This window comes from Schistocerca nitens, chromosome 1 (assembly GCF_023898315.1).
Source record: "Schistocerca nitens isolate TAMUIC-IGC-003100 chromosome 1, iqSchNite1.1, whole genome shotgun sequence".
Classification (NCBI taxonomy): domain Eukaryota; kingdom Metazoa; phylum Arthropoda; class Insecta; order Orthoptera; family Acrididae; genus Schistocerca; species Schistocerca nitens.
In genome coordinates this window covers 776240909-776268788 of record NC_064614.1, presented here as the reverse complement: position 1 = coordinate 776268788, position 27880 = coordinate 776240909, and the positions used below count along the sequence as shown (strand labels likewise).

General features: G+C 39.1%; 1 protein-coding gene across 2 annotated transcripts in view; it reads left to right on the top strand.

The window, feature by feature from the left end:
• LOC126261662 (nardilysin-like) overlaps window positions 1–27880 on the top strand; it is a 392468-nt gene that overhangs the window by 22491 nt on the left and 342097 nt on the right. For both annotated transcript variants that reach the window (XM_049958559.1, XM_049958560.1), the window contains exons 2-3: window positions 15005–15093; window positions 17967–18103. In XM_049958559.1, coding sequence (XP_049814516.1) covers window positions 15005–15093; window positions 17967–18103 — 226 coding nt within the window. The remainder of the gene's footprint in view (window positions 1–15004; window positions 15094–17966; window positions 18104–27880) is intronic.

The following is a 27880-nucleotide window of genomic DNA, read 5'->3' as shown; positions in this document are numbered from 1 at the left end:
TGTCCGGACTGTTCGCCGGAGAGTTACGTTATTTAAGGAAACAGGAAGTGTTCAGCCACATGTGAAACGTCAACCATGACCTGCAACAAATGATGATGCCCAAGTAGGTGTTTTAGATGCTGTCGCAGCTAATCCGCACATCAGTAGCAGACAAATTGCACGAGAATCGGGAATCTCAAAAATGTCGGTGTTGCGAATGCTACATCAACATCAATTGCACCCGTACCATATTTCTATGCACCAGGAATCATGTACAGTTCTGCCACTGGGCACAAGAGAAATTACGGGACAATGACAGATTTTTTGCACGTGTTCTATTTAGCGACGAAGCGTCATTCACCAACAGCTGTAACGTAAACTGGCATAATATGCACTATTGGGCAACGGAAAATCTATGATGGCTGCGACAAATGTAACATCAGCGACCTTGGCAGGTTAATGTGTGGTGCGGCATTATGGGAGGAAGGATAATTGGCTCCCATTTTATCAATGGCAATCTAAATGGTGCAATGTATGTTTATTTCCTATGTAATGTTCTACCGATGTTACAACAAGATGTTTCACTGCATGACAGAATGGCGATGTACTTCCAACATGATGGATGTCCGGCACATAGCTCGCGTGCGGTTGAAGCGGTATTGAGTAGCATATTTCATGACAGGTGGATTGGTCGTTGAAGCACCACACCATGGCCCACACGTTCACCGGATCAGATGTCCCCGTATTTATTTCTGTGGGGAAAGTTGAAGGATATTTGCTATCTTGATCCACCGACAACGCTTGACAACATGCGTCAGCACGTTGTCAATGCATATGCAAACATTACGGAAGGCGAACTACTCACTGTTGAGAGGAATGTCATTACACGTATTGCCAAATGCATTGAGGTTGATGGACATCATTTTGAGCATTTATTGCATTAATGTGGTATTTACAGGTAATCACGCTGTAACAGTATGCGTTCTCAGAAATGATAAGTTCACAAAGGTACATGTATCACATTGGAACAACCGAAATAAAATGTTCAAACGTACCTACGTTCTGTATTTTAATTTATAAAAGCTACCTGTTACCAGCTGTTCATCTAAAATTGTGAGCCATATGTTTGTGACTATTACAATGCCATCTATCACAAAGTGAAAAAAGTGGTCCAACTAAAACATTCATATTTCTTTATGTACTGCACAAATATGTAATAAAAATGGGGGTTCCTGTTTAAAAAAACGCAGTTGATATCTGTTTGGCCTATGGCAGTGCCATCTAGTAGGCCAACCATAGCGCCATCTGGTTTCCCCCTTCAAGCGAGACAAGTTTCGTTCTTTGTAGTTTTTTTCGTTTGACGCTTATTTCATGAGATATTTGGCCCGGTCACGATCAATGGACCACCCTGTATATGGTATATAATGGTAAGCACTACTGAGAGCAAAACATATGTTTATATGAAATGGTTATACATTTATGTGCTGAAAGAAATGAACTAAACATTAGTACAAATTAAAAATCAGAAACAAAAATAACAAATTATTTGACATCATAAGCAGCAAAATATCTGTCACAGCCACACTACATTTGTTACACTGGCTAAGTGCTGATGTCTTACAGCTTATTCCAACATGTCTTGTTCAGAATTCCTGTATATCCACACACAGGTGCTTCATTCCATCCAACAGGAGCTCATCTGCTACAGAACTTGAGCAAGGGGTTCGTCCAGGTCCTTTTGGTGGTGTCGTGTACCTCTTCATGTATACTGTCACAATTTCTCTCCGAAAATTTAAATGAGAGACTGTTTCTCCATATGTGCAGTAGAGTACCTAGGCATTGTGTACAGTGACATCCAGTAACCAACTGAAAAGAACCCAGTATCGTTTCCTGTTATCGTTATTTATCTTGTACTGATTCAAATTTTGATCCATTCAGTTGTTTCCACCCCTTTGTTTGCTGTATTCTGTCAGAATGGAGGTTTATGGAACTGCAACATGTTTCCTCACAAACAGTGGAGGTATGATGCCATTTACACAGAAATGGGCCATTGCCCTTTTGTATTGCAGAATGAATACTCCCCATTTCACCTTTGTGTTGCCCTCCTGTGGGAGAGGGCTATTTTAGGGGATACAATTTTCTGTCAGAGTCCCAGTGCCTTAAGAATATTACAGAATTCCAACAGCAGTGCTTAGTGTCACCTTTATGTAACACTGAACTTGTAGCCTATGTCCCTATGATACAAATAATAGTGATAAATTTAAATAAATGGCATATGGTTGTTGGTGTATTAGGGAACTGTCCGTAGCTTTTGAACTTGAAAGATAAAATGTTTTGTACTTACTCTAAATGCAGGGCGTATTAGATTCAAGCTAAAATAAAAATTTTAAATTCAGTTGACAGTTGGTCCCATTAATGAACCAGTTCTCACAACTGCTAACACAGAAATGGAGGAACAGATGTTCAGTTGTTAAATAAGCATAACAAGATTACAGAAGTTCATCATTGTCCAGAAATCGCTAAAAGTCTAAGGTGAAATTAAATTGAAACAGTGTGTGTCTCCACATCTTTCTCTATTGCTGTTTTTAGACCTCCTGCATCCGTTCATGAATGAAAGCAGACAACAGAATACCAGAAGAGTGGCTTTTTAAACCCTATAGGAATAATATTGTAATGACTCTGAATATTAATATGGAGTTGAAACAGAAAGGTGTGCCAATGTGTCACTAACCTATTAGAAGGTTACTCTGTGTTACTGTAATGATCGATGGAGGTTAGTGAACTGCTGATCCAAAGAGCAGTTCAGTAAGATGCATATACCACATTCACAGTGGATGATGAGCTGCTAAACTAGTTATTTGTGTAACAATTATCCTTTTTTAAAATAATTAAATGTCTCTTTTAACAGGAGTATAATTGACTACTTATTTACATTCTAACCTATTTTTGTGATTGTCAAGGTATATATGTGTAAGCTTCCGTTTAAAAAAATTTCTGACACCAGTCAGAAATTTGTAATTAAAAATATATCACTTTTTCAAACCAACTGCGCAGTGCATGGAATCAGTCAGAAATTTGTAATTAAAAATATATCACTTTTTCAAACCAACTGCGCAGTGCATGGAATCAGTACTAAAAATAAGAATAATCTTTACAAGGATTTAAAGTCACATACTCTTGTACAAAAAGGTGTACATTATTCAGGAACACACATTTTCAATATCTTGCCAGCAGCCATAAAAAGCATAACATCCAACGAAATCTAGTTTAAGAGAAGCCTAAAGGGTTTATTAGTGGCCAACTCCTTCTACTCCATTGATGAATTTCTCAGTAGAGCCAAGTGATTTTTTGTTTGTTTGTTGTGTGTGTGTGTGTGTGTGTATAAAAAAACAAATATGATGTAACTTACCAAACAAAAGCGTTGGTATGTTGATAGAGACACAAACACAAAATTCAAGCTTTCGCAACCCATGGTTGCTTCATCAGGAAAGAGGGAAGGAGAGGGAAAGACGAAAGGATGTGGGTTTTAAGGGAGAGGGTAAGGAGTCATTCCAATCCCGGGAGCGGAAAGACTTACCTTAGGGGGAAAAAAGGACAGGTATACACTCTCGCGCGCGCGCTCGCGCGCGCGCGCGCACACACACACACACACACACACACACACACACACACACACACACACATCCATCTGCACATATACAGACACAAGCAGACATATGTAAAGGCAAAGAGTTTGGGCAGAGATGTCAGTAGAGGCAGAAGTACAGAGGCAAAGATGTTGAGGTATGAGCGGCGGCAACTTGAAATTAACGGAGGTTGAGGCCTGGTGGGTAATGAGAAGAGAGGATATATTGAAGGGCAAATTCCCATCTCCGGAGTTCTGATAGGCTGGTGTTGGTGGGAAGTATCCAGATAACCCGAACGGTGTAACACTGTGCCAAGATGTGCTGGCCGTGCTCTGAGGCATGTTTAGCCACAGGGTGATCCTCATTACCAACAAACACTGTCTGCCTGTGTCCATTCATGCGAATGGACAGTTTGTTGCTGGTCATTCCCAGATAGAAAGCTTCACAGTGTAGGCAGGTCAGTTGGTAAATCACGTGGGTGTTTTCACACGTGGCTCTGCCTTTGATCGTGTACACCTTGCGGGTTACAGGACTGGAGTAGGTGGTGGTGGGAGGGTGCATGGGACAGGTTTTACACCGGGGGCGGTTACAAGGATAGGAGCCAGAGGGTAGGTAAGGTGGTTTGGGTATTTCATAGGGATGAACCAAGAGGTTACGAAGGTTAGATGGATGGCCGAAAGACACTCTTGGTGGAGTGGGGAGGATTTCATGAAGGATGGATCTCATTTCAGGGCAGGATATGAGGAAGTAGTATCCCTGCTGGAGAGCCACATTCAGAGTCTGATCCAGTCCCGGAAAGTATACTGTCACAAGTGGGGCACTTTTGTGGTTCTTCTGTGGGAGGTTCTGGGTATGAGGGGATGAGGAAGTGGCTCTGGTTATTTGCTTCTGTACCAGGTCGGGAGGGTAGTTGCGGGATGCGAAAGCTGTTTTCAGGTTGTTGGTGGAGAGGTTGCATCAGTTACGTTTGGCGCAAAATAGCATTTAGTCATAGTGGCGTGCTGTACCCCACAGCATTGTGTGTACACTGTCAAAGCATTTTATCAAAATGGTACTTCATACCAGCTAGCATGTCATGCATTCCGAAACCACTTCAACATCAATCAGGATTGGCCGATGCCGTCTGCCTGTGTGATGAAAAAGTGGGTTAAGAACATTGAGGAGATGACGTCAACGAAAGGGAGGAAACTGGGAGCAAAAAGTTGTGCACACACTTGAAAACATCAAACGTGTAAGAGGTGCCATTGCGTGAAGCCCTCACCGCTCAACTCGCTGGCACAGCACTACACTTGGTATTTCAAACAGAACGGTAAGAATAATTTTACACGAAGATTTGCACTTTCACCCCTACAAAATTTAAATGGTCAGGCCCCAGGGAAACAGATTATGTGAGCTGAAGCCAGTTCTGCTTAGAATTTTTGTACATGATTAATCAACGCGAGGATATTGTAAACTGTTTGTAGATGAGTGAGGAAGCTCACTTCCATCTCTCCAGTATTGTGAACAAGCAGAACTTTTGATTTTGGACTCACGTTAATTCTAGAGAACTTCATCACCAACCATTCCACTCCACAAAAGTTACTGTATGGTGCGTCATGTCTTTATTAGGGATCGTAGGGCCATACTTTTCCAAGATGGCCTTGGCAATGCTGTAACAGTGATTTCGCGGAGATACACAGACATGCTGGAAAACTTTTTTACTCCACAACTGGCACACTACATAGTGAACGATGAGGCATTTTTTCAGCAGGACAGAGGAGCCTCCCACATTGCTTGAGTAAGCATAAATATTGTCAAATGTTTCTTTCCAAATCGTGTGATCTCCTGAAATGGGGATACTGCATGGGCCTCTCATTCACCAGACCTCACAACATGTGATTTTTTCTTGTTGGGTTATCTGAAAAGCAAAGTTTACCAGAATAACCCTCTTTGAACAATTGGCGGATCAGGCAAGAAGTTGTTCAAATCCCATTGGCAGTGCTGCACAATGTGATGAGTCACTTCAAGGTCTGGCTGGAGGAATGTGTGTGTCTAAATGGACGTCATCTTATTGGAGTTATCTTCAAAATATAAATGATGTTTTGCTGTTGCAGAAAATGCTTTTTCTAGTATTTTAAGATTATTAAATTTAAAAAAATTAAAGAATTTTTTAAAATCGCTCTTTATTATGCCTCACCCTGTAGTTGGAGGAGTCAAGACTATTAGCAGAGACCTTGTGCCGGTGGGGAAGGATGGTGAGGTTAAGTTGGAGGCCAGAAAGCCCTGGAAAGTGACCGGGGGGGGGGGGGGGGGGGGTTAGGTGGAGGGAGGATCACTGAGATCAACTGAGAGAGGCAGGGTTCAATGTTGAGATTAGGTTGACTTTGGTTGAAAGGATTGATTACTAACAAGGGAACCTCCCCATCGCACCCCCCTCAAATTTAGTTACAAGTTGGCACAGTGGATAGACCTTGATAAACTGAACACAGATCAATTGGGAAAACAGGAAGAAGTTGTGTGGAACTGTGAAAAAATAAGCAAAATATACAAACTGAGTAGTCCATGGGCCACATAGGCAACATCATGGACAATGTGAGTTCTAGAGCGCTGTGGTCCCGTGGTAGCGTGAGGAGCTGCAGAACGAGAGGTCTGTGGTTCAAGTCTTCCCTCGAGTGAAAAGTTTACTTTCTTTATTTTTGCATAGTTATTATATGTCCGTTCGTTCATTGACGTCTCTGTTCACTGTAATGAGTTTAGTGTCTGTGTTTTGCGACCGCATCGCAAAACCGTGCGATTAGTAGACGAAAGGACGTGCCTCTCCAATGGGAACCGAAAACATTTGATCGCAAGGTCGTAGGTCAACCGATTCCTCCACAGGAAAACACATCTGATATATTCTATACGACACTGGTGACGGCATGTGCGTCACATGACAGGAATATGTTGTCGACCCACCTAACTTGTACACTTGGCGAATGGGTAAAAAGATTCTTCTACCTTGCCCGATTTAGGTTTTCTTGTGGATGTGATAATCACTCCCAAAAAAGTGATGAAAACATAAGAGTTTGTCACATAAACTGAAAATAAAAACATTAAATTTTGCACTCTATGGAAGGTTTGAACCAAGGACCTTTCGTTCCGCAGCTGCTCACGTTACCACGAGACCACGGCGCTCCTGTGTTCCCAGGTTCCCAGTAACCTTGATGTTGCCTATCTTCCCATGAACTACTCAGTTTGTATATTTTGCTTATTGTTTTCACAGTTCCACACAACTTCTTCCTGTTTTCTCAATTGATCTGTGTTCAGTTTTTCAAGGCCTATCCACTGTGCCAACTTATAACTAAATCTGAGGGGGGTGCGATGGGGAGGTTCCCTTGTAAGAAGTATTTCCATCGTAGGGATTGGGAGAAGGGGAGTAGGTTTTTCACAAGTTCGATATGGTTAAACTTGGGTGTAGAACTTAAGGAGAGGCCTTTGGATAGTGCTGAAAATACTGTGGGCCTGAAGATTTTGGTGGTAAGGCTAACAGTGGTGTCCTGGGATTGTTTTGGCTCAGGATTTAGTGATGTGCTGATAGGAGGTTTGGGGGATGTGACAAGTTGAGGTGGTCAGCTAGGCAAGGTTTATGTGCTGCGAGGGGTTGATGAGGTGGAACACTATGGGTAGGGTAGGGGTTAGATAGAGGTGCCCCAAGGTGGCATTGGGAAGCTAGCTCGCTAGATAAATTATGCTCTTCCTGGTGTTGGAGTGCAAGGGTTTCAGTTTTGGAAATGTGGTGTATTTAGTTAAGTTTTGGACAGAACAATATCTTGAGAAGGGAGTGGAAGTGTTTCTCGAATGCCTGTGGCATGGAGTGGTGGTTCTGCAGTACCAGGTTTGTAAGGGATAGAGACTTGTGAGGTCCATTGTGGCAGGATGATGTTGGGGAAACGGGCACTGATGTAGAAAAGGGCAAATGAAATCATTGGGTGATTGTGAAGGGAGCTGAATAACAAGAAGATATGCATAAAATATGTATAGGTATGCAAAAATATGCACAAATATGTAAAAATGCACACAAATACATACAAAAAGTGGGAAAGAAGGATGGAACAAATGGATATGGAAGAATGTATGTGTTGGGCTAAGGGAAGAGGGGAGGGAGATTGTTTAGTTTCAGATGTTCACATGACACAGGTAGGTGTGGACAATAATACACAAAAATACAAGACAATGAGGAAATAATTGTGATCATAGGAATAATTATAATATAATATAATATATGGTAATGACACCCAGTGGCCTACCCATAAAAAATCCTTTCCCTGGATCCAACCCCTCCTTTCACAATGACCTTCACCTTTTCATATTCCGCCAGTCCCTCTCCCTCACAAACCTGGTACTACAAAAACACATCTTCATGGTACAGGCATCCTAGAAACATGTCTGCTCTCTCCACAAGATATTGCTACTGTGCAGTGCCTACTACATATGTCACATACATGAAACTGAGTCCCTTCTTCTCTAGTACCTGGAAGAGCATTCCAGACACCATCTCCATAAGTAATCCAGGCAGCTGACATCCCATTGCCGCCTTGGGGTACCAATACCCAACCCCTATACTACCCACAATGTTCCTCCTCATCAGCCTGTCATAGCATCCAGAACTGCCTAGCTGACCTAATCAACTTGCCACAGCCTCCAAACTTCCTTTCCAGCACATCACTAAATCCCAAATCAAAACAATCCGAGAACACTGTTAATACTACCTCTCCCAACATCTTTCAGTCTCCAAACTGTCTACCTCATTCCTCATACACCTTACTAACTATATCATTTAGTGGTGCCAGAACGCACACATGAAAGACTGTTGTGATTGGCAAGCTTTTGGAACCAGTGGCTCCTTCAGGCAGAAGGGTTGAAGTAAAAGGAATGGAGAGGTCTAGAAAAAGGGATAGGTTTTGGGAAATTCACCCAGAATCATGGGTCAGGGGAGACTTAACTGACCATATCCTAACACACAACTACTACTCCTTTGAAGGGAAGGAAGGTGGCAATTTGTGGCACAGCCTTTGGCACCCACATAACACCCTCCTATGGCAACATGTTTATGGGCTCTCTAGAGGAAACCTTTCAAGCTTCCCAAAGCCCCGTACCCCTGGTCTGGATCAAGCACATTGATGATACTTTCATGATCTGGACTCAGGTCCAGGACACCCTACCCACATTCCTTCACAATATGAACACCTTCTCTCCCATCCACTTCACTTGGTCCTCCTCAGTCCTGGGTGTCACATTCCTGGGTATTGATCTCTGACGGATCCACCAACTAAGCTGTCCACATTAAACCCATCAATACCCGCTTTTCGATAGCCGTCATCCTGTCCTCACAAAAAAAGTTCTCCTTTACAGCGTGGCCACATGGGGACGGTGTATCTGCAATGACAGGTGCTCCCTTTCCCAGTATGCTTAAGATCTCACAAAGGCCTTCAGAGACTGACTCTGTCCCCCAGATGTAGTCTGCAAACACATTTCCTGTGCCATATCCCCTCACATACCAATCTTCTCAGTATCCAGAAGAACAATTACAAAGGAGCAACTCCTTTTGTTACCCGATACCACCCAGGACTGGAACAGCTGAAACACATCCTCTGTCATGGCTTTGATTGTCTATAACGATGCCCTGAAATTAGGGACATCTTACCCAGTATCCTCCCCACTCCCCCTAAGAGGTGTTCCATTGGCCACACTACCTCCATTGGCCACACTACCTCCACAACATCCTAATCTGCCCCATGCCACTCCCAATACCAAACTTGCCATAGGGCTCATGTCCCTGTGAAAGATTCAGATGCAAGACCTGCCCAATCCACCTACCCAACACATATTAAATCAGTCCTGTCACAATCTTATCCTAGCTCATCAGACATCGGGCCATCTGTGAGAGCAGTCATGTCATATACCAGCTCTTCAGCAGCCATTGCTTGGCTTTTGCTATTGGTATGAGTACCGACCAGCTGTCCACCAATATGAATGGCCAAACTGTGGCCAGCAACAAAGTGGACCAACCTGTGGTTCTATATGTAGCTGTACATAACATGCGCTTGATTTCAATGGCTACTTCACAATCTGGATCCTCCCTCCACCACCAGCTTTTCTGAACTGTGCAGATGGGAGTTGTTCTCATAACACATTCTCTGTTCCTGAAATCATCCTGGCTTCAACTTAATGGTAAGCTACTGACCTCGCACCCTCAACCCATTTCCGCCCCCTATGTCCTATCACCTCCTCACAATTTGCCTCCCCTCATCCCCGTTGTGCGCTGTTCTCTGCTGTCCACCCACCAGTCTTTCCCCTTCTCTTATCCTCTCCTTCCTGCTCCCCATTTCTCCCCACCCCCTCTCCACCCCGTAAAGCCTCCTTTTGCTGCATCCGGCAGCCCTGTCCTGCCACCTGTAGTCGCTGCATGTTCCGCCAGACAGTGCTGATTCCTCTTCCTCCACCCGTACTCTGCTGTCCTTCCATTTCCCCACCCCACTCTGGAGTGTGCTTCCATTCTATTTGTTTCAGTTGCATCTGGCTGGAGATAGTGGTTAAGTGTGTGTGTGTGTGTGTGTGTGTGTGTTTTTCTTTCTGAAGAAAGTTTCGGTTGAAAGCTTATTTGTAACATTCTTTTCATCGTGTCTATCTGCTACTGAACTTGTAATCCTTACAGTGAGTAACAATCTATTCTTTTCATAAACCTTTATGAAACTCTTTCTTGCGGACGCTCCTCAGAGATTGATGAAATGAAAAATTTGATCGCTTTTCATGCAGTAAACCTTCAGCATCCGAAATTATGCTTTAGTTTATTACTTTTCTACAACCAACTCTATTCGCAACACAGTTTGCAGACAATATCTGCATTACCACTAAATGTACCTGCAAAATTGCTTCTTTGTAGAGCACATTTTTCAGAAGATATGAAATCATAAATGTTTATATGTGTGAAAACCTGCCTTCTCCTAAAAATGACATGCAATAGAACTTCATCAGGCATGACTTTTAATTATTTCTTTACTAGTTACTCTATTCCCAACACACTTTGCAGACAGTATCTGGATATACCACTGACTGTATGTGCAAAATTATATCATTGTAGGTCACACAGTTCAAGAGCTACGACATCACAAGCATTGAGATATATGAAAAACTTGCTCTTGCTTAAAATGGAGCACAAATTTTTCAGATGGACTACATCTAGTGTTTCATAAAGAGAGTACTTGTTGACTTCCAACAAACTTTAAGCATAATTCCAACCCCAATTCTATACTTTTTCTCACTTACATGCTTAATGTGAGATATTTAACACATTAACTCATTTATAAAGTAATCAGACCCTTGGAGCTGTTTTATATGTGATAATCAGTTTCTATAAAGAATCAGGGGTTTACTGGTAAAATACTAAACCATTAATTACATAAAAATGCAGCTTCGTTTGCAGAAAGTTTTGAGTGACAGTCAGATGACGTGGAAAATTTGCAAGCTATAGCAAACAGTGATATTTCATCACGCTCTAAAGATCAGTGTTTATTAACATATGTGGAATCATTTATATTTACCTACAACATATCCGGCAGACAAGCGTGAAACGCATGGCATAGGTTATGTAGCATAGTACCACATGTTCGGGTTTCTTTCCAATCTAGCCACCTACAGATTGTGTGGAAAATAACTTCTAAAATGCCACTTTGCATACTGTAACTAATTTAATTTTGTCTTCATGGTCATTACAGGAGTAATACATAGGGAGCTGAACAATGTCTAAAGTTTTTTCACTTAGTACAGGTTCCTGAAATTTTATAATAAGGTGTTTTTTTATTTTTTTTTTTTTGGGGAGGGGGGGGGGGGTAATTTGCATGTACCTTCAAGAATTTGTCAATTCAAGTTTTTCAAAATTTCTGTGAATGTCATCAAACAAACCTGAAACCATTTGTGCTGCCCTTCTTTGTATTTGTTCAGTATCCCAAGTTAGTTCTATTTAGTTTGGATCCCACACCCTTGAGCAATGTTTCTAAGGCGAAACACACAAGTGATATGTAGGCAGCCTCCTTTGTATTTTTCTAGTTTCCTGACAGTGAACTGTAGTTTGCCACGTGACTTACCTACCCCCGAGCGTACGTGATCTTTCCTTTTATATCCCCAAAAACTGTTACACCTTGATATATGTAAGAGGTGACTGACTGTAATTGTACTCATTGGTTTCATAGTCACAGGATATTACCTTTTTGCATTTGTAGTGTGCGTAATTTTATATTTATGTGAATTTAAAGCAAATCACCAATCTTTACATCACTTTGAAATCTTATCAAGATCTGGCTGGATATTTTTGCAGCTGTGTGAGACAGTACTTCATTATAGATAACTGCATCATCTGCAAACAGTCTGAGGTAGCTGTTGATACTGACTGGCAGATCATTAATATACAACATGAACAAGAAGCGTCCCAACATGCTTCCCTGGAATTCACCTGATCTTAGTTCTACTTTCGCTGCTGACTCTCCATCAAAGATAATATTGTGTCCTCCCCACCTATAAATTCTCAACTCAGTCAGAAATTTTGATTGATACCCCACATAACCATACTTTTGATAATAATTTTTGTGTGGTACAGAGTCAAAAGCTTTTAGAAAGTCAAGAAATAATCCTTCTTATACACAGGCCAATTAATTATAATATTTCAGTTTGTCTGGGAAGTTACACCAGGAGTAATGTTACCCACACATACACAAACATGCATTCGGTGTAACCACAAACAGTTGTTGAGTTCCTTACATAAGAAACAATGGAAAAACTGAATGGAATAATAAGAGTATTATGAAAAGGACAGATAGATTCTCACGAAATAGAGGAGATGGTGAGTCGCAAAAGACTGCTATACGTTTGAGCCTTCAGCCCAAAAGGCCTACTTCTAAAGTATCATCCAATCACAACTCATACACACATGACCACTGTCTCTGGCAACTGTGTGTTTCCTACCTTAGAAGATGATCTTTTGGCCAAAAGTTCAGATGTGTAGCAGTCTTTATGTTGTGCCTGTCTACGACTCAACGTCTCACGTATATGATGGGTAGTTATCTACACTTTTCATAATATTGATTATGAACATAAAATATTCTGAGACTGGAAATTTGTAGTATCTCATCACAAATATTATTAACCCCACAATAACTTTTACTATTACAAGAGTTGATAACTTACCTTACACGAGAGAAGAATATAGAAGAAACATAAATTTAAATGAATTCCCTGCTTGTTGCGGCTTCATTATAATTGTCAGCTTTTGCTATAAAACAATTTGAACCAATTTTTCCATTCGTACTTGAAAGGTAATAATTAAAAGAATTGCTTACATGAACTTTCATGTTGCTATCATCTGTAGAAATGCTGGTGTTAATTCTCTCAATTAGGTGATTTGAATTCTGCAACTGGTTGCAGTCTCTCCTGTTTGTTAACAGTTTCACATAGAAATTTAATTCCAATGCATCTCACACATACTATTGGATTTTTAAACTTGCCTTAGTGTGGTACAGCACTATTTTATTGTGAAACTACTTAAAAATCATTGCTCGTTATATAGATTTCCTTCAGATTTGTAGACACTGGATGCCTTGGTGTTATAAAAGGTGGCTTAAAGGCTTTCATAGTTCCACATGCTATACATATTTATTTTTTGGGGGAAATTGCTTTAAGAAATAGAAAATCTGTCTCATGGAGGATCTCCTTTATTGCAGAGGATAAGAGTACTGCAATTATGTCAGTATGTGCAATTGGCAATTTTTTATGTTTGGTTGCTTTAATGGACACTTCTGAATAATGACTTACTGTCTGTGGGAGAGTGGGGAATGGACAAGCTGTGTTCAGATTTAAATGCAGGAAAATGCAAAGCAGTTTGTCTTGGGAAGCTACTGAAGCTTCAAAAACTAATTCTGAAATAAAGGAGGTATTGCGAGATGGACTGTATTATTCTTCTTGTGTCCAAAGCAGCTTTATGCATGGGTCAAAAAACATTGCACTAAAAATAAGGCCACTAGACAGAAATGCTACAGATATTATCTATTGCAGTTGGGTACTACAAACCTTGATTTTTCACATATAGGAGATAATTTAGAACAATAAAAATGTAGTCAGCTTTCTGCTTGTGAAAGTTCCTGACAAAACTATGTGCCAGAATGGAATATGAGCCTGGATCTGTGCCTTTCAGGGGACAATGTAAGATCGTTCTGGACTTTTAAAAACTGTTATCCATGAAGAATGAGACTATGTTCACATTACATAGTATTCATGTATAGAACTACATATAGTAAATAATAAAATCCTCATGCAGAGATATAGGGAATTTGATTTTTTTGTATGTGAGAGTTTGAATATTCATAGTTTTGCTGAATTAAGGAAAGAGAATTTTTAAAAAAATGTTGTGAACTGCACTGAAATAAATTGTACATACTAGTGAAGGAAAGAGAGGAAATAAATTTTTGTTACATTGTTATACATTAGATCAATTTGTACATGGTTGTGGGGCACTAAAGACATGATTATTGTACTAAAGATGTCAGTTGTTTTATTATGCCTGTTTTTTTAAACTATTCAGTATGTGTACAAGCACTTAAAATAAACCATATACTGCTCGACATGCCATATTGCAAGTTGTCATTCTGCTGGACACTGAGGCTTATAAAAATTAGGTAGTTGATAGAGATGTGGATGTTAGAAGTGAGAAAAGTGTATGCTTGAACCATGCATACTTTCATTACTACTGTATTGTTGAAGTAAAAATGCATTTAGAAGAGTATCAGTTAAAAAGCGAGGAACAGAAATTTATGATCAAACAGTAGACTCGTCACAAGAAGTGAGGATTGCCTTGCTTGAATTAAATGTTTATCCATGGATTGACAGCGAAGTGTGTCTGCGGGAGTGCAGGACATATGTTGCTTTATTTTATTTGCTGTACTTAGTTGATATTGAATCTGCTTACAAGTTGAAAGCACTTCAGTTATAATAAGGCATTTTTGTTTTAAGAACTTGTCTATGTAAATATGAAACAGGTAATTTTTCATGAACTGCACATCTCACAATTCTGATGAACAGCTTAGCACAACAGAGGAGGTAGTTGTCATTTATCTTTTCTCTCTTTCTTTTTCAAAGTAGTTGTAAGATTTTATTATTTTGTTTAAGTACAAATAGAATATATGACCTTAATGGTAATGGGTAGTACTGCCCACAAAATTGGTTTGAGAGTTACTTCTCCCTGTTAATTTAGACTTACTTTGTGTAAATATGTGTGTGTGTGTGTGTGTGTGTGTGTGTACAAGTAATGAGTCATAGCATCATTTTAACTGTCACTATACATGCTTTGTATTTTTTGTTTGTTTCCATTATACCTACGGAATATTCTTTTGCAGAGTTATTAAACTGAAGAATGGTGTGACAGCCCTATTAATCTCCGACGTAGAGAATTTAACGACACTTGACCAGGAACCGATTAATGAGGGTAATGTGTAGAACAGTTTCAAAAATATTAGAGAAGTAGTATAGACTACCATATTACTTATGTTCATATAAGCTCAATAAAAGAGGTGAGAAATGAACAAATCCTCACTATATGGGCTTCCTCAAGTATAATATTTATGACATTAGAGAACTGTCTAGAAATCAGAAAGTTCTTAATTTAACATTGTAACAAGGTATTTGCCAATCTAACCTGACAAATAGGGACTCCTATTTCAAATGATGTTAATACTCATTCAGAATAACATTTACACTCTCAATGGTTTCTCTTGATGTTTCCTCAGAGCTGCCTCATTTAACAATGTAATAGTGCTTTTATAGCGGAAAAACAAACAAAAAACAGAGATCAGTAGTTTAGGAGGACTATTATACACTTGCTTAGGTCTAACAAACCTCATCAGATCGGCTACACACAACTATTAATAAAGGAAATCATATTCATTGTGTTGGGTCCAGAAAGTTTTGATACTTACAATATTGCTTCTGATCCATTCCTAAAATGTCAAGAATAACATCTGTATGCCGCATGAGCCAACTTTGACACTAATAAGATGCCTATTATGATGGCAAAAGCTTCAAGACATTGGATTCTTAAAACTGATATTCAGCATCCCTCGTCCATTACCCACTGTGTGCAAATTATTGATTCCCTTAGGAGTTGGGACAATATTAGTGCATTTTCACTGAAGCAGACATTGTTTGAACTCCTACAGGAATATTATTTGCAAGTCAGGGGTTAATGGGCAAGTGATGCATTGCACTGTGCAATAAGTTGAAAATTTGAGTTGGTCAGGGACTGTGTCTGGATGGCCAGCAGTTGAGGCAACTTCTCATGAGAAATGGTAAATCCAGATTTAAGTCCTGGTCCAACACAAATTTTCAGCTTTAGCCATTGTGTTAACACAATACCCAGTCACAAATTCCCATCCATCCCTTCCCTTTCTTTCCCCATTCTCTGTTATATAAATGTATGCATCAGCCTTACCATCATTAGTGGTGTCTGCTCTGTCGGACATGTCTGACATGTGATGAAAGTAAAAAAAAATTATCGCTGACTACAGTCTTGCTGATCATGCTGGAAAACTTGAGTAGCAGGCATGATGTTTCAATTATTACTTGTTTACTAGTAGTTGTTTTCCCAGCACAGTTGGAGACTGTATCCACGAATACCACAGAATCTTCCTGCGAAATTATATTATTGTACAACACACAGTTCGGGAGATATGAAGTCGTAAACATTTACATGTGTGAAACACTAGCTTCTGCTTAAAATTCAACTTCAACATCAGGCATGGCATTTTAATTACTTCTTTACTCCTAACTCTATTTGCAAAACACTTTGCAGACAGCATCTACATATGTCACTGAATGTGCTTGCAAAATTATGTAATTGTATGACACACAGATCAGGAGATATGACATAATAAACATTGAGATCCATGGAAAACTAACTTTTGATTAAAATGGAGTGCAAATTACCCAGACTATATTCATCTGGTGCTTGGTAATTATAGTACTTAGTTAGTTCCAACAAACTTGGAGCATTGTTTCAACACTACCCTAAACTTTTTGGTGCTTACTTTCTTAAAGTCAGATATTTTAACACATTACTCATTTGTAAAGTGATCAGACATTTAGGGTAGTTTTATACATGGGAGTTTGATTCTTTAAAGAACCGGGTTACTGGTATACCCTAAAATTATTCTCGCCGATTGTTCTTTATATCTGTTCTGTGGGTACTTCTTCCTTTGTGTTTTTAAACAGGAGGTCGCTGTGTTATGGTAGTTTCAGTTTGTGGATAACTGTAATATTCTCTCTCTCTGAACACAGTGTCATGATTTAGTAGTATTTCACATTGTTCTATTCTTTGTGACTGTTCTTTGACTGTCTTCAGCATCTTGACATACTAATAAAGAATAATGGTATTGTTTTTCATTTGGAAACAGTTGCAGTTCATCTACTGTTTAAGAAAGTAAGGCTATTTTATCCTAATGCTGAGTGACTACTTTACTTTTAGCAAATGATGACTATATTAAAAGTTCTTAACATTTGGATTTTGTTTTGTGTTGTGGGTGATACCAATTAACATTTGTCATATGTGCTGATAGTACAGTAATTAATAGACTTATTGTAGAAATATGAATAATGTTATGACTTTCTACATGCTTGCATTTTTGTAATTTTGAGAAGCTCTTCTGTAATTATTACATGTGATGGAAGTACTGGAAAAGTCAGTTTAAACACTTTGTCTGTCACTTTCAGAGTGTTGAATTCCTCCTCGTTCATTAGCAAGGCATCACTGCCATGGAGATAAGATACAGGGATACAAATTTGGGAGGAATGCATGTAAATGAGATAGAGGGATAGGAATTTCGGAGGAATCAGGAGAGGGCCACAGTTAGTACAGAAACTAAGTTAAGTGCTACGGAAATTAGAAGGAAGCAAAGCAGGAAATGGAAGTCATAAGAATAGACATTACAATTGGAATAGACATTACAATTGGAATGCGCTGAATCAGGATCATTGCAAAAATGTATATGAAATGTTACCTCTTACTGAATTTTGTGATAGCCCGATATGTTTCCTTGCTGTTTATCATTTGTGTTTGCATTTTTTTCCTTCTTAGATTTCTGTACGCTGTTAATGCTAATAATTCATGTGTAATAGTTGGTATTTTTCAACTTTTATCACTGAAGTTTATTAAATTTATTAAAGTTTATTATTCTCCTGCTGAGTCATTCATGAGTCTTCAGATAGTGGAGCATGTAAAGCTGAGGTTAAGGGAGAACTTTTAGCTAGGATTTCATTTGACATAGCTTTAGTGTAATGGCATATAATAATTACTCTGTTGTACAGATGAAACTGTGGAAAACCAATCTCATGATGAATCTGATTCTTCATCTGGAGAATCTGAAAATGAAGGCAACTCTTCTGGAAGTTTGTCAGATGGTGAAGGCAGTGAAGTGGAGTCTCTGAAACAAGAGGAAAAATTGGTGAGAAAAAGGGTTACATTTTACAATTTAACTATGATTTAGATAATCCCAAGAAAATGGAAATGCTCTAATGAGCCAAATCATTATGACCTCTACCCACCACAAGATTGAATGACACCTTTGCACGGAGACAAATGAGGAATCATTGTAGTGACTATACGTGCTGCAAATGGGGAAATCAGCTGTCATAAACAATGATAATAAATAGTGGATTGTTGTGGCCCAGCACCTGCAAATGAGCACATGAGGATCATGTACGGGTGTGAGCATCAGTGGAAAGTGGTTGAAGGACAGTGCAACCACTAGTAGGTGATAAAGTGTTGAGTGTCCACACTTCATCACAAAATGTGGAGATAATAGACTAGCTCACACACTCTGTAAAGGAGAACAGATTGTGTCCCGTGGCAAATCTGCCAACAGAGTACAATGATGGTGCAGGAACAAGTGTTTTAGAGCACATTGTTGAACATGGGACTCCACAGCAAATAATCTGTAAAGATTTCTGTGTTCACCCAGTGACACTGTCAATTGTGATAACAGTGGACACGAAATCGTTGAGACTGGTAGTGTGGATTAATGGAAACTTGGCATTTGGTTATGGTGTCTTCCCGCAAGACAGCTGTCCCTGACACAAGGCCAGAATCATGATACAGTGGTTTGAGGTTCATGATAGTGAATTCACACGATGCCATGGCCACCACCATTCACCTGATCTGAACTTGCTGAAACATATCTGGGACACCACTGAGTGCCAGCTCCACACCCATGAATCACCGGCCCATAATTTACGGAAATTGTGTGCTATGTGGGTGGATTTCTGATGCCACATACCTCTGGAAACCTACCAAAGACTTGTCAGATCTGTGGCATGCATTCCTAGGTGGACCAAATCTCTATTGAGCAGGTGGTCTTAATGCTTTGGCTTGTTGGTGTATAATTGTTTGATTGTCTTGCTTTAGCTCATTGGCGTATAATTGTCTGATTGTGTAGAAGTTGACTGTACATTAATCAGAAACACCGTGAGACATATTGACTTCTGTTTGTCTGTGACTGTGACAGAAATGCAGCTGTTGGCTTCAACCAGTCATGTAAAATTATTAATTCACATGTTTACTTGTTTATGTGGTCATAGCACCATGTGTTGCAGACTTTTGTTCATTGGCAGATCTAAAAAATAAAATTAAAAAAAAAATAGGATGGATTTTATTTTATACTACACTGATTGACAAGAAATGAGAAGAAGAAGAGGATACAAAACTTCAGGAATTGTGAGCATATGCAATGTTATTGCAGTGATTACAAAATTAAATAAAACTGAAAAGGAACTTATCAGTATGAACCCACTTATCAGTGTGATATTGCACCACCTCTAATCTGTATGCATGCATAGATTCATTTGGGAGGTGTCATAAAGGTGTTGTATCCTTTTCTGAGGCGAGCTGGCCCACAACTGTTTTGACATGTCCTTGATGCTAACACAGGGTCTGTATTGATATTTGAGCAGGTGCCACACGTTTGATCAAGGGTGGATTTGGGGATCTTGATGGCTGTGGGAATACATCAAAATCACTGTCACATTCGAATGATCCACAAATCTGCATAGTAGACAGTTCAGCCAGCTGGCCAAATGGAGATTCACATTGAGAACCATTTCAGACTTTATCAGGTGCTGATAATGCTGTATCATGTGAGTTTGTGGCAGCTTTGTGACCTTCATAGTGTTCACTCAATATCTGACACTGTTCTTACTCCCTATATATCCTTCCAGGCCTGGTAACAATGCTACACACAAACAACACTTAACACACACTGGTGGTGCCTGTTCTACTTGTCATAGAGAATTGCAACCCCAATCATTTACCTACCCACTGATGATGTGTACGTGTATGAAGGTACACTGACATACATCCATGTCTTCTGGGTGCTTCACTTTTTTGTCAGCCATTGTGTATATAGGATGCGGCAAATAAAAGTGACCTGGAGAACAGAGTTCTAGGGTACAAAGAAACACAGCAGAGGAAAGGAAATACAGCATTAATCTGACTATAGCAGATGTTGAAAGTGGCCACCATTCATATCTTGGCACTTTTGGTCCCTGGTCAGCAAGCTGCTGAAGGCAGATCGAAGCTGGGCTGCTGGAATTGCTGCTCTCTCATGTGAAATGTTCTGCAGTTCTTGAAGAGTATGAGGGTTGTTCTATACTTCAGACTTGAGGGCTTCCTACACAAAGTAATCACACACTGACAGATCAGGTGGCCTGGGTGGATGTCTATGGCCGCAACCAGACTGTCTTTTGCCAACCACTCTGTCAGGCATGAAGATTGTGTGAATGTGCTCCAAGGTTTGACTGGGTGTATGGGTAGTTGCTCCATCCTGTTGGAAATGACTGTAGGTCTCTTCCTCCTCTGTTAATGTTCGCCCAAATGGTTTCAAAATGTTGGCAATATAACATGCTGAAGTCACCGTCTGATGAAAGAAGATGGGACCTCTAATGTGGTGTGCAGACGCTGCACACCAGTCTTCTGATCATAAAACAGTATTTTGTGGAAGTTATGCAGATTCTCCACTGCCCAGAGTCTGTGATTTTGTGAGTTGACATAGCCACTCAGGTGAAACAAGGCTTCATCAGACATAATGAACGTATTTTGGCTTGTTCAAAACAGATCCTATCTGATGCCATTTTTGGACTAACCATTGTGTGTCACTTTCTCAGCAAACAGCTGACCCCCACTGCCCCATGTCTTTATCACTTCCCACGAGTACGTGCTGCTCCACTGAGAGTACCGTCACCTGTGCACTGCTTCACTCACACGGACACAGCCTGCACTACGCTCTGAGTCGGTGTGGATCATGTGGTAGGTGTACATGTGGTGGGTGCATCACGGGGTGTGGTTGTATGCTCGCACTCATGTCAAATCGCATCCATCTGGGCCACTGCAGACACGATTTGTATAACAATAATTGAAATTCCTACATGGATCAGTATGTAAAATAAGGGATTTAGCAACACCTGTAGTGGACTGATGTGTGGAGCATAGAAAACAGTATTCAGTCTAGATTTCAAGTTCTTGTTTTTTTTTTTTCTCACTGTGGGATTTGGGGGTGTATGTGGTTGTGTGTGTGTGGTTGTATGTGCTATTACTAGCAAAGCAGCAAGAGTGTGAAAGCTAGTGTGAAATGTATACTCCACACATCTGTCCACTGTAGGTGAGTGGTTGCTTTTTCCTTATTCTATGTAGGTATGTTATGTATCTAAAAACAAAGATGATGTGACTTACCGAACGAAAGTGTGTGTGTGTGTGTGTGTGTGTGTGTGTGTGTGTGTGTGTGTGTGTGCGCGCGCGCAACATTGAAAAAATCGGTAAACTTGTTCGACACTTTCCTTGTCAACTCCTGTTAACTCAGACACTGCTCTGATTTTTAAACGGCGATCTTGTCGAACAAGTTTACCGATTTTTTCAATGTTTGCATCAGTTTTTGCTGACAATGGTCTGCCAGTGCGAGTGTCATCACTGGTGTCTTCGCGGCCATCTTTAAATCGTTTAAACCACTCAAACACTTGTGTTCGCGATAAACAATCATCACCGTACACTTGTTGTAACATTACAAACGTTTCACTTGCAGATTTTCCTAGTTTAAAACAAAATTTGATGTTAACACGCTGTTCTTTCTGTACACTCAACATTTTCCGACGCACAGACAAAATGTCAACTACTTAAAACAGACGCCACGGGCAGACTGAGTGCAGGAGGCAGATGAAACTCGAGCAGTAGGCGGAGCGAGAGTCACGTGACAGGCCACGCGACTTTCAGCCTTATTGCATTAGTTTTATTGTTTCACCAGTACTAGTCCGGTTTTTTTCTAGCCACACCTCGTATATTCACTTTTGTAATACTAGTATCACTGTAGTGTGAAATGTAAAGATCAAACACATAGAAAACAAGTTTTTATTCTTGTCCAAACATTACAAGAGTGGATTGAAATAGAGGATGGAAATCAAAACTAAAAAAGTCTGAACAGGTGAATTGATTATGTGTAGTGATATAACCTATGTTATGATAGATGAAAGTAATAGCAAAAATGTTACAACTCTTAATTTACTGTGTTGAGCAACATCTAGGCTGAAACACATTAGGTACAACATTCTCATGAGACACAGAATGATAGAGAAGGAAGACAAAGATTAAATGGTTTTTCCAATCAAGAGGAAAGAACTGATTGAATGTCGTAAGAGTATGGTTACTGTGAGTTTTGTCTCAGAAAATGAAATGAATTGAGGATGGAGTCATGTGAGCAGTTACACTGTTATTGAATAATTTATTTAGTTTCAATTGTTATTGTAGAGATTGTTGAGTTTCAGGTTTGTGTTGGATTTACTGGCCTCCCAGAAGAGGAGTATGTGTTTTTGGGATACTCTTGTTCGGAATTTATGTACCATTAAGCCCATTTTGCATGATAAACTTTCTTGTTCCAATTGACTTCTTGAGACAAGTAAGTGTACTGAAATGTCCCTAACCTTTTATTCCTGTACTGAGTCTCATCTGTTTTGAGTGGTCATTTTTGTTTACACCTCAGCGCCAAAATTGCAGGTGTTGTGAGAGCTGTCTATTATGCAGTTTGACTTCAGATTGGTGAAAGTGAAGCTATCAGGGGCTACCCTTTTCATGAAAAAGTCAAAATATAGGTACAAAATGCAGGAACAAACACTGATAATAGAATTTATTTATGACTGTAGCAGAATTAATAGTTGAAGCTCTTGTATAAATGAAAGAATAGGAAAGTGTCATCTGATAGTAGGACTAGTAGCAGCTGTAGCAGTAGTATATGACAGTGGATCACTTGTACAAAGATATGTCATGGTATTACAGTTTAAGAACAAGAACTGTAATTCATATATACAGGAAGTTACATATTTGCAGGTCTAATTTGACAAGGGTGGAACAGGTCATCGTCTGTGATCTTGTAGTAGGAATCACCCTGGCACTTGCCTGAAATAATTTAGAGAAACCATGCAAAACCTAGACTGGGATGGCTGGACGCCAGTTAGAGTCTCTATCCTCGTGCATACAAGGCCAGTCTATTTAACAGTGCAATATAATTCAGATTGTCCCTTGTGCACAATAATGTTTTGCAAATAAGTTAGCTAATACTGTAAAATGACTGATATTATTATTATTATTATTATTATTATTATAATTTAGTCATGTTACATTTTTACCAAATTCCTGCTCTCTTATTATCTAAGTAATCCTTCACAGTATGCAATGAAAATTTCTTGACATGTACATTTTAAATGCCTTTTTAAGTAATGTCATTTTAGTAAGCTCTTTAACCTGCTCACTGGGTAATTTATTTTACAGTTATTTGCTTTATAGAAAATATTGTATGGTGTCATTTCATTTTATTTTATTTTAGCAAATGTAAATTCAGCCTAGAGCTTATTCTGCAGTCTTGGATAATGTAAAGAGTTGTTTTGTGCAATAATTATCAAGGTTGTTTTCGATGTGCATAACTGTTTGGTAAATGTACTCATTTGGTGTAGTGAAAATCCCTAGTGTTTTGAAGAGCTCTTCATAATGAGCCAGACTACTGTTCCTTGCTATTATTCGTATGGTCCTGTTCTGCAGTTTGAAAACTGTGTTCATATTTTATGTGTTTGTTCCCCTGAAATGAATAGTGTAGATTGAAAAGCACTGGCTGTTACAAATTGATTACAGTATTCTAAGGGCGTAACATACTGATTATATTTTGTTTGCAAATATGTTTGTGTGTATCACATCTTCAACTGAAACTCAGTATTAATTTTTGGAAATTTTGTGCTTGTTATGCAATCTCTAGAAGCAATATCTACATTTAATTTAACATTGCCATTTACCCTCTGCAAACTAAAAATCGTGGCATTTGTTTCTTCATGTTCAGTGCAACTTTATTGCGTGTTGACCAATTGTTAACATTTTCAAGGATTTCATTTGCTTTTTCTACAAGAATTTGTTTTGTTTTCTCAATTATTATAATATTAACGTCATCAGCAAAGTCAATTTTTTCCCTTTGACAAACACTGTTGGGAAAGCTATTGATGTGTATCAGGAACAGCACTGGTCATAATATACTACTTGTAATTCCATATTTTCATTGTAATAAGTGTTTCCTTGAAAGTTTAGCCTTGTTAGAGGTTTGTATTCTCTCTACATTTTGTATGCCATTTGCTAGATGTGTTCAAATGCTCCATTAGCTACACCTATCATATCCAGTGGTTCTAGCTTATTTAATACTACCTTATGATCAGAAATATTGAAAGCCATAGAAAGCTCTAAGAATATGCCTGTGACACAATCACCCTTGTCAAGAGCATCACGTCTGGTTCTGTACTTCTGCCACTTCGACTCAAACTGTAAGCTATATTAATTCAAATAGTCAATTAATGTGTTGATCATAACTGAGTCTTTTAGTTTTGAGAATGATGACAGAAGAGAAATGGGCCTGTAGTTTCCTACATTGTCTGCCTTATCTTCCTGTAGCAGTAGCACAGCTCTTCCCTGTTTTAAATACTGTGAAAAGTTCCCCTATGTGAATGACTCATTAGTGATGTTTGTTAAGGCGACTGGTATGCCTTGTTTTAGCACACAGACTGATACTTCATCTAAAGCAACTGACTTGATATTTTTTTGATTTTATACAGTTTTTTTGACCTTATGTTCTGTGGTTAGTAATAAAATTATTGTACTTTGTGCATAATTATTTACACATGATATATTTGTTTTGGGGTTTTTGTTATAATCTCTCTCTAATACTTGTAAATTGCTCATTCACGAAGTTTGCCAGAGTGTGTGGATCATTTGTTACTTTATCCCAATACCTTACCTGTATGCTATTGTACTTTAGTCTGTCTCCCCCAGTTTCCATTTTAATGACATCCTAGATTACTTTGCTTTTATTCTCTGCATTATTCAGGGTGTCCCTCCTAAGAGCTATCTGGCACATTTTCCATTGCGTTTCAGCGGATATTTGCAATGTCGTTTTTTCAGTGGGGAATACTTGAATAAGTAATTCACAGTTTTAGTCGAAGTGGCAGAAGTCATAGTAAAACTTAAAATTCTTGCTGCTCTTGACAAAAGTGAGTGTACCAAAGGCACATTCTTAGGTCTTTCTACGGCTTTTGGTACTGCTCATCACATGTTTCAAGTGGCACCCAGTGTCAACGGAAAGCATCGGTTTTGTTTTTCATAAGAAGCAAATTGATTTTCAAAGCAGAATGTTATGTGCCCATGTGAGAGAGCAGTTCCAAATTAGTGTATTGCAGTATCTAGTTTATCAGTATGTATTAACAGTGAAAGTGAGACATGAAGTGAAAGCACTGCCTTTGCCCGTGCTGACTGCTACCACCATGCAGCAGTACTGCACAGTTGCTGCTGGAGTAGTGGCTTGATTGGTTGATGTATGCAGGGTATAATTGAATTCTTTGATTATTACTTTTGTAAATGATGAAAGTCTATATGTGGTGAATGCAGCTTGCCGCTAACTCGGTGTAATATGTTGTCTGTACAGAAGTGTATCTGTCGCCTTTATCGCTCTTTCACTCTCACACAGAAATGTTCTTTATCTGTATACAGTTTAAATTATATTAATTACTTGAAATCAGCCTAGTAGAATCTCTGGTGGAGCCCTTCGTCTTAATATTCAGCGGCTGGCTTGCTAGAAAAGATCTTTGCAATGGTTATTATTATTAAGCGCTGCATTCAGTTGGGAAAATCGATCGTTTGAACCATTCGTTCAGTTTACGACAGATCTAAAATTTCAGATGTGGACGAAGCCTTTTTGGACGATTTCTAAACTCAGAGATTGCAGGCTCTCTTCGTCACAGCTGAAACTTCCCAATTAATTACAGAGCCCAGACAATCATCAATGATTCAGACAGAGAACTCATTCGTCATTCACTCTAAAATAAAATGTTCACAAACCTTATTTCTGAGGCAAAAATTATATTAATTCATTTCCATACATATTCCGTTTGGTGTTGGTTCCAAGTCTCTTACAATTTGTTTGTACAGGTTTTCTTTCTCCCGAAGCTGTTCCTCTCTCTCTCTATAACTACAATAACCATGGAGCATACATTTTCGTACCTCTGTTGTTCCAAGGAATAAACGTACTAGAAAAATACCTTGGCGTTGACGAGCTGTCGGCGCATATATTACTAGGAAATCTGATCAGATACTTTTCAAACGTAAATAAATGTGGATGATTTGATTGACCATTATTAATTATTGCGTGATAGAGGGTAATTTTCCAGTGGGTAGATTACAATGCCCCTCGCAGCGAGCGAAGTTTGTGAGCTCAATTTTGATTCACCGAACACACTTCGCGAGCTATCTATTAGCATGGATAACCCGGAAGTGATGATTGACAGTCCTCTGACTGAAAAAGAATATTATGTTTGAGACAGACGAAGAAAAGAAATGTTGAAGACAGAAGAAATGAAGAGACAGGTACCGCGGCTGTATTGCTTTTACGTGCATCTAGGTGTTATGTTGGCTGTGCACAACCAAGGAAGATGATCTTTTATGAACTGATGTCAGGGTCTACCCATTCGGGAACTTTCTTAAGCAGGGAAACCTTGGAAAACCTCTTAAGCTTAGACCCCCAGCCTACGGTACATAGAAGATAGGAAAGCCTATAGAAGAACAAAAATAATTTTAAAATTCTTCTCTAAAGGAAAGACAGGGATCAATTTGTATCACAATTTGGAGAAGAGTGGTTTGTGCCTCTAGCAAAAAAAACATTTTACAATAAATAACGTGAATTCGTGTTTTACAATCTTGCTTCTAGTACAATATCTTGCGGTGCTAAACTCCCCCGGGTCTTGCATGTCCCCGACGTCCACATTTGTAGTCGGTCTTCTACGCGGCCCACTCTGTAGTTGATCTTCTACGCGGCCCACAATGGGAAGAGTAAAGGGAACAGGGATACTCGAATTCACATGCAACATTCATTCCAAAAGAATTAGCAATGACCAAAAGGGAAACTCTTCCTGTAAGAGAACTGATTAGGTTGCACCGTCCAAGATTATCCTTTTTGAAAGCAAAATCCTTATGGCTTCATGGATCCTTTTTGTTACGACATACTTCACGGAATTCAACGATTACTTAATGATGTTGCCAAAAGCATCATCCGATTTTCTCGTTTGAATACTCTTTTTTACTTTGCCTCCCCACTTGTGCTTATAAGTCCAAAAGTTTTCACAGATTTTCTATCATTGATTTGTTCTTCGTAATTTAAAGGATTCATGTAACTTACTATAGATTTTGGATTCAAATCATCGAATAATGGAAAGTGTAGTTCATTTTATACCAAGACATCATCCATATTTCCTTGATAAGTCATATAATTTAGCTATACTCAAAACCTTTTATTTTAAATACATATATTTTTACGTTTGAGCGCTGAAATGTAAAAGTTATTATCATTGAGAAATGCGGATTCACCTCTTTCATTTACTCTCTGATTCATACGTTGTTCATCCATGCTCATATATGGAAATGGATTTTTCACAAAAAATTCTCAAACGAACACGAACCATTAAATTACTACTGAATCTATGAATATTTACTTTCTTTAATCATTCATTAATAAATTAAAAACTCTTAACTTCTAATTATAACACCTATTCCTTTTAAAGTGCAACATGAATCAGTTTATTCACGCGTTTGGTGCGAGTCTCTTACAAAGCATCTCTGTATCGTCTATATCGATTTTAATTCTCGCGCCGACGTCAACTGTTTT